The 9,025-nt window shown below is 33.7% G+C and overlaps 1 protein-coding gene across 1 annotated transcript in view; it reads left to right on the forward strand.

The window, feature by feature from the left end:
* The window catches only part of LOC114326702 (uncharacterized), a 45,614-nt gene extending 36,926 nt beyond the window's left edge, over positions 1–8,688 (forward strand). Inside the window, exon 3 of the mRNA XM_028275121.2 lies at positions 7,151–8,688. Within this exon, the coding sequence (XP_028130922.1) occupies positions 7,151–8,216 (1,066 nt within the window). The 3' untranslated portion in view covers positions 8,217–8,688. The remainder of the gene's footprint in view (positions 1–7,150) is intronic.
* The last annotated feature ends 337 nt before the right edge of the window (positions 8,689–9,025 follow it).

Below are 9,025 nucleotides of genomic sequence, written 5' to 3' on the forward strand. Positions count from 1 at the left end.
GGCTTTCGGTATTTAATTGATACAAATGAATTACTGGAGGGTTTTTTGAGGTCGCCAAACACGAATATACCACCAGAACGACTCCCGGAACACCTGGTTTACAAGGTCAATAAAAGGGGCTCCTGGAGTTTCGAGGGTCTGTGGTACTATACTACACTGATGCAAACAGATTAATTATAGGTTTTTGGGGTTGCTGAACACGAATACGTGATCACATTGTGCCGTAGGCATCACATTGTGCCGTAGGCACAATGTGATTCGTGGGTCGGATCTGATACTGTATGCATATTCAGCAACCCCAAAAACCTAAGAGTAATCCATTTGATTCCTCCGAAACTCCGGAAGATAACCTGTCTTAGGCACCAGGTGCTCCTGTGTCTGTGCTGACAACGTATTCGTGTTCAGCAACCCCAAAAACCTATAACTAATCCGTTTGCATTAATGTAGTACCAATGACCCTCGACACTCCAGGAGCCCCTTTCATTGACCTTGGAAATCAGGTGTTCCGGGAGTCGGTTCTGGTGGCATATTCGTGTATAGCGACCTCAAAAAACCCTCTAGTAACTCATTTGCATAAAGTAAATGCCGAAAACCATCGAAACTCTAGAAGATGACGTCCCTTTCAGTGGCCCTGGCTACCACGTCATCCGGAGGGCAATTCTGATCGCATATTCGTGTTTAGCGATTCCAAAAACCCATGAGTAATCTGTTTATATCAATTGAATGCCGAAAACTCTCGAAACTCTAGAAGATGACGTCCGTTGAAGGTCAAGGTCAAAGTAAAGGTCGCCATTGGATAACCAGGAAAAAATCATAGACTAGTAGTACTTTTCCTTGATCCAAACTTCTGCATGTTGCCAAATAACCAGTAACTCACGGAATTGGAATACCCCGTAAATCTTATAATTTTCCGAGTTTGGGAATCTATATCTTGAAAATCATTCATACGATTGAATTGTGCCCCTGAGAACTTTTTATCAGGATGCTTCAAAGAGTATTTTCCCAAAGTATGAACGAAATCCACTGGGACCTATTTTCCATAAGGTTTGTGCGGGGTCCTTTTTCGTAAAGTTAACAGTTTTCGAGAAATGTGCCTTTGAAAGATGAAAAATCATGATTTTTGTAATTTTTAACCATTTGAAAATTCACGAAAATTTCGGAAGTACCGAATTTTCAGTAGTAATTGCACAAGAGCTCTAAAATTCTATATTAATTTTAGACATCGAGTGCAATTTGTTGCGATTATTTCATGAATAAAACTGTTCAAAACCAAAATTTTATTGTAATTTATTTATGTAAGTACAAATTAGTACAATTAAACACACAGTTGTTATAAATATTTTACGGTTGAAAGTCATCACTTTTATAATTTTTAAAACATTTATTGTCATTAATGTCACTGAATGTATTTTTTCATAGCAACGAAGGGCATCTGACGTAATATACTTGACGACGGGAAATTATCAAAAATTATCAGTTTAATTTAGATTTCTGTAGCTTTCTATTGGTCAGAATCTCCTATGAATGAAATAATCAACGTAATAGATAATAGGTTTGTTCTAGCAAACAGTCAAACTAGTCAGAAACCGTCAGCAAATAGTTGGTCAGTGAGAAAACATAATACAATCACCAGTGCTATCCCCTCTACTCGCACTGGTCCACTATTCGCTGATAGTTTCAAACCGTTTGAAACTGATGCTAGAACAAACCTAATATACATATAAACTATCATTTAGCAAGAGGTAAAAGTCGTTTTTTGTGAGAGAGCGTTATCTGTGAGCATAGTATTTGGAGAGGGCGATATAACTTCGAATTATACGAGAAGTATAATTAATATAATAAAGCAATAGTAAAAGGTACTATGTCTGGACATGTCCCAAGAGTAAATGAAAATTACTCACCCAAACAAACTCTATTAGCATTACCAGTAGGAAATAGGAAATAGGAGTTAGTGGCGGCTGGTCAGAGGAGGCAAGAGAGGCTTAGCCTTCTCATAAATTTTTTACACATGCTACACTGTTTTGTTTACTTTGCTATTTTGCTTCGCGTTAGAGATATCGGAAAAATTTATTTGTACAAGTTGTTACAAATAATGTTCTAACCCCACATACCAAATTTCATCAGAAAATTCGCACTTTTAGTTTTTTCATTATTTGTAGTCAGGATTATAAAAACTGGAGCGGAGGCTGCTGGCCGGAAAATCTCAGTTGCTAATACTCCGCACAACCCAGCAGTGTTTAATAGTTTGCTGCATTATAGCAGTATTATAGCTGCATTATAGTTTAACGCACACGCTGCCCGGAGATTGGGCAAGGGCTGATCAGCCAGCAGCCTCCTCTGCAATTTTAGGATCCTGACTACAAATAATGACAAAACTAAAAGTGCGAATTTTGTGATGAAATTTGGTATGTGGGGTTAGAATAATATTTGGAACAACTTGTTCAAATAACTTTTTCGTATATCTGTAATGCAAAGCAAAATATCGGTAATTTACCGTGTTTTTGGATTCGCAGTAGGCCGCTTTTAGAATTAAAAAAAATTCAGTTGAGTATCTTAAAAAATGTGAACCTTCATTCAGCCTGTATTGACTGCAAAATTTCAAATCTGTATTTAATTTGATATGCATATCTACTTACAGAGATAGAATTGTGGACAAATAATCGGCACAAACTTTGGCAATATACTTTTACAATTTGACTAACTATTTTTAAAATGATATATTACGAAACAGTCAGGAATTATCATTTAGGGGACACTATAATCAGATCATCCGTTAAATCAAAGTAATTATAGAGAACTAATAAAATTGTTTAAGAAATACCATTTGGAATTTTCTAATTTACTTTATGATTCTAAGATATTTAGCGGTATGTCTAAAACAGTACAGAATGAACTAATATAATAGACCAGGAAGGATCTGTTTTTAGGTGGATGTGAGAGGTGGCATTCGGATTTTTGCGGATAAAGTTAGGTGATAACTTCGTTAATAATAATTGACTTATGCTCCTTCTCAAATATGCCCGGAACATTAATAAAAAAAAAATAAAATATTTAAAAATTTCAAAAAATTTCGTTTTTTCTACTTTCTTTGCTTATAACTTTAAAACGATTCATTTTGGAACAAAGTCGTATAGAAATAAAACAAAGATAATTAAATTTTCTATCAGCTACGATTGGTTAAAAATGACTTAATTTATCAACCTTGCTGCAAAATAGCAATAAATATAAAATAAGGGGGCAAAACAAACCTATCCTTATTCAATGTTTTTCCATCACTTAGGTTACACTTGGAACCTTCCTAATTCGCTTAGAAAATTTTTGTAATGCGCTAAAACCGTCCACCAAATTTCATTAAAATTGACTTACTAGATTTTGCATAATAATTTTTTGCATAAATTGAATAAATTCATTTTCTCCAGAATAGGCGACTCTGGAGATAAATCTTGAAAAAGGTCGATTTTTATTTTTAAATTATAATTTTTTGGCATAATCGATGATAAATGAGAATAGGGATCGTGTGATAGCTCATTCGAAAGGTTAAACAATTCTTTATTCATTAATATAAACATTAATATAATTATTTATACAGGGTGCCCAAAAAAAATTTTTTTAATTAAATTAATTGAACAAAAGAAGGATGTATATAATTTGAAGAATGTATATGTAAAATACATTTAACTGCTATCAGAAAACAGAAAAAAATGTTAAAATAAACATTGTTTTCGCATAAATTATTTGTTCAAACTGTTAAGAGGCAGGTGGGTGGCAGCTTTAATATTGAATTTAAGCAAAAAACAATATTTATTTATCAAATAAACATTTTTTCTGTTTTCGGACAACAGTAAACTGTATTTCGAATTAAATAAATTATATATATTTTTCTTCTTGTCTCAATTAATTTAATTCAAAAAAAAATTTTTGGGCCCCCTGTATAAATAATTATGATAATGTTTATATTCGTAAATAGAGCATTTAATAACATTTCTAATGAGCTATCACACGACCCCTATTCTCATTTAAAAAAATCATCGATTACGTCATCACGCCCAAATGGATGACGTCACTAGTATGAGATATATGCCAAAAAATTATAATTTAGAAATAAAGATCGACCTGCTTCGGGATTTATCTTCAGAGTCGCCCATTCTCGAGAAAGTGTACCTGTACGTACCTTAGTTAAGCTGTAAATTCATTAATAAATAAATTACTCTGGTCTGTTTTCTAATTACCCCATAACCATAACCCCACTGAACTGAAGAGAAGACCACCCACTACATGTGTAGCCCCAAACCTTTCACTCCAGGGGATGTCCCGGTTGTATAATATGTAAGCCCTAGTGTGGGCGGAGGTAAATTCCTCACCGACCAGTAAAACCATATAATCCGACAGGTATTTTCCTCACCAAATTTAAGGGTTCGTATTAATCCGGTAGGTATTTTCCTCACCAACTCACTGAGGTATTGTATAATAAAATAAAAATATAGATGTAGATAAGTAATGTTTATTATGAAAGCATCCGAAATCAGAATACAAGACATTAATTTCCTTACTTACATTATAATAATTGTAATAGTAATTACAATATAATATAGATAATATGCAAAACGTATAAATTATTATTTAATATTTACTATAACAAGGGACACACTTTACAAAATCCATTCTAGTCATTTGATTAGATTGATATCTTATTATTAAATTTTCTACATTTTTCTATTTCAGTTTTAGTTGTTTATCTTTGATAGGTTTTGCAGCAAATTTTAAAACGAGGAATTGAAGAACTTGCCTCTGTCCACAAATATGGGGAGAATATGGCATTTTCGTCTGTATAAGTTTCAACTAAATAATCAACATATCTATCTAAAATTTCATTTTCTGGTTTGCATGACATTAAATCAAACACAAGACAATCTGATACGTCTTCTGGTTTTATAATATGTAAGGCCAAAAGTATGTTTGAGCCACTTGCCTACTTCAGAATCATTTTGATGTTAAATCAAGACACTGAATTTTTCTATACCAGGTACTACAAGCTTGGTGTAGGTGAAATCTACAACCATATATTTCAGTGTTCGGACATACTTGAATGATTGCATTATGTATAGCTTTTTCAAAATCTACAAAACATTTAGTAGGATTAAACTCAATTTTGAGAGCTTTAAGAATTTCTGATTTTAACAAATAAAAAAGATTGTTGTAAGTTTCTGTTTTTTTTGTTTGGCAGTAAAAACTATAATAAAGAAATATAATGCCCATTAATTAGCCCATGAATAGTGAATAAATGCAAATAATATCTGGTACAGTAAGAAAATGTGCCATCCATATAATATACAGTGCATTCATGAAGTGTGGAAACGGTCTATTATCTCATGACTTAATTATTTTCAGGGCTAAAGCTCTGACAGGTCGATTTTATCTTTAAATTTTGATTTTTTGACGTATATCCCATAATAGTGACGTCATCGATTTGGGCGTGATTACGTCATCGATGATTTTTTTAAATGAGAATAGGGGTCGTGTGGAAGCTCATTTGAAAGGTGATTTAATTCTCTATTCAGTAATATAAACACTAAAATCATTACTTATACAGGGTGGCCAATAAATCAGTTTTGAATTAAATTAATTGACGCAAAAAGAAGAATGTATGTAATTTATTTAACTTAAAATACATTTTACTTGTGCCAGAGAATATAAAAAAATGTTTATTTCATAAATAAAGATTGCTCTTCGCTTAAATTAAATGTCAAACAGCCACCCACCTGCCTCTTAGCAGTTTGAACATTTAATTTAAGCGAAAAGTAATGTTTATTTGAGAAATAAACATTTTTTTTTCTCTTTAATGATAGCAGTAAAATGTATTTTGAGTTAAATAAATTACATACATTCTTTTTTTGCTGCAATTAATTTAATCCAAAAACATTTTTTTGGCCACCCTGTATAAATGATGTTAGTGTTGATATTACCTACTGAATAGAGATTTTAAATAACCTTTTAAATTAGCTACCACACGACCCCTATTCTCATTTAAAAAAATCATCGATGACGTCATCACGCCCAAATCGATGACGACACTATTATGATATATACGTCAAAAATCATAATTAAAAAAAAATCGACCTGTTCGAGCTTTAACTCTGAAAATAATTTAGTTATGAGATAATAGACCGTTTCCACACTTTATGAATGCACTGTATAAAACTCAATGTGGCTAAAAGTCTTATATTTTTTGTTTCACAATTATCTTACTTTTGACACAGTTTATACAGAGATAATTTTCCCCCTTGGTTGTTTTTTAAGCACACCTCTTCACAAATTCTTGAACATTATCAATATTGGAAGGAAGTCGACCAGGCATCATTTTTCGTCGATAATTATATTATATTTTTTCTTATGTAACTGACATCAATCGTAGAATTGATTCAGGCAAATTAGCTGCAAGCTTTTGGCTTATAATTTTTTCTGATTTTTCAGTAATATTCTCTTCGGCTTTACGTTTACAAGAGTTAGAAACAATTTCCCGATCTGTCATCTGACGATCTTGTTTATGATTATGTTGTAGGCTACTTCTAGATATTGTCAAATTTGCACCAATAGTAAATAATTTCGCACTACAAGTTGTTTTATTACACCTCCAGAACACTTCACTTTTTAAAACTTTCACTTTATAAAAAATAAAATTTCCAAATACGTAAAGGTTTATCGCGATTACTTTCTCTAAACATGTCATTTTGTCAAAATTCCAATTGTGACTAAAAATAAAATACTATAATTAATTAATTAATTATTATAGGTACCTACTCTAATTGTACTGTAATTTTATAGTAGGTAGATAAATAATTCCCTTGCATGCCTTTTAGTAAAATCTACCTGAAATAACCGGTGAGGAAAATACCTGTGGGATTATGACATACCTTTCCAAACGCAGGCAAAAGATTATTTTGGTGAGGAAATTACACCCGCCGAATAGGGGCATAGGTACTTCATGAATAGATCTTGTTTTCGTACAGAAAGAAATTTTTGAAGTAGAGATCCCACTGAAATTTTCGTTACGATTTTCGAGGATGGGCCTTGTATATGGCCCACTTCCGGGAATTGTCCCTTTTTAATTAATAAATACATAACTTCCATTACAGCTCATTCTTTTTTCCAGGGGTTTCAACAACGTCAAGAAGGACATTGGTCATGATGACATCGAACTCAACGATGTAGATCACTCTTCTACACGTTTTGGGCAATCGACCAATAAGGATTCTGAGACGGAACCGGAGCCCACCTTGAACTATACAGAAAAACTTATTTCAGCCATCGAAAAAAGATCAAAAGAGAGAAATTCAATGATCCAACAACTACTGCAATTGAATACTGAAACTGACGAAATGGATTTATTTTTTAGAAGCATTGCAATGACTGTAAAGAAGTTTCCTGGTCACTTACAACGACGAGCCAAAATGCAAACCCTAACACTGATTTCAAACATTGAATCAGAGATGTGGTCTTCAGGCCCGGGTAATTCTGCAAGTGCTTTTGCACAAGAAATGCACTCTCCGTCATCGTGTTCCAATACGATATACACTGATACAGTTCCATTGCATTTTTCCAGGGGTTTCTGCAACGGCAACGTCAAAGAGGACATTGGTCATGATGACATCGAACTCAACGATGTAGATGACTCTTCTACACTCTTTGAGCAATCGACCAATAAGGATTGTGAGACTGAACCGGAACCACCAGCCAAGGAACCACGACGCAAAGAGCCCACCAGAAGGAAAAATATGAATTATAGAGAAAACCTTATTTCAGCCATTGAAAAAAGATCAAAAGAGAGAGATACAATGATCCAACAGCTACTGCAAATGGATACTGAAACTGATGAAACGGACTTATTTTTTAAAAGCATTACAGTGACTGTAAAGAAGTTTCCTGGTCACTTACAACGACGAGCCAAAATGCAAACCCTAACACTGATTTCAAACATAGAATCAGAGATATGGTCTTTAGGCCCGGATAATTCTGCAACTACTTTTGCACAAGAAACGCATTCTTCGTCATCGTGTTCCAATATGATATACACTGATACAGTTCCAATGCATTTTTCCAGGGATTTCTGCAACGGCAACGTCAATGAGGACATTGGTCACGATGATATCGAACTCAACGATGTAAATGACTCTTCTACAAGTCTTGATCAATCGACCAATAAGGATTCTGAGACATAACCGGAACCACCAGCCAAGTAACCACGACGCAAAGAGCCCACGAGAAGATAAAATATGAATTATAGAGAAACCCTTATTTCAGCCTTTAAAGAAAGATCAAATACAATGATCCAACAGCTACTGCAAATGGATACTTGAACTGAGAAAACGAATTTATTTTTTAGAAGCATTGCAATGACTCTAACGAAGTTTTCTGGTCACTTACAACGACTAGCCAAAATCCAAACCCTAACACTGATTTCAAACATTGAATCAGAGAAGTGGTTTTCAGGCCCGGGTAATTCTGCAAGTGCTATTGCACAAGAAATGCGATCTCCGTCATCGTGTTCCAATACTGCATACACTGACACAGTTCCATCGCATTCTCCCGAAGCGAATATTAGCGATGTCCTAGAACCATCTATCCAACTAGATTTTTAATCTTGCGTCAATGACAATACTTGTACGCAGGTCAATAAATAACTTATCTGATTATTTTGTGTCTAATTTCATATTGAACCCTATACAGTGAATTAACTTTTAACAGTTTACCAGTTAAACTTCTACTCGTGACAGAACCATTTTAACTTCAGAAGTGATCATCAAAGTTGGCCAAGCCTTCTGACTTACTGGATATGGAATACAGTTTATAGATGTCTTTTTCATATCCTGTTTTACTAAACTCAACACAAATCAACTCAAAAAGACGCTCCAGTAAAAACGTATCTATACCTGAGTGTTAGTTATATCAGTACATATTACAAACATCCCTGTTGAAAAACAAGAACGATTACTCCATGTATAAAACATTACAACGAGAGACACAGAAA

The sequence above is a fragment of the Diabrotica virgifera genome, chromosome 4, assembly GCF_917563875.1.
Source record: "Diabrotica virgifera virgifera chromosome 4, PGI_DIABVI_V3a".
Taxonomy (NCBI): domain Eukaryota; kingdom Metazoa; phylum Arthropoda; class Insecta; order Coleoptera; family Chrysomelidae; genus Diabrotica; species Diabrotica virgifera.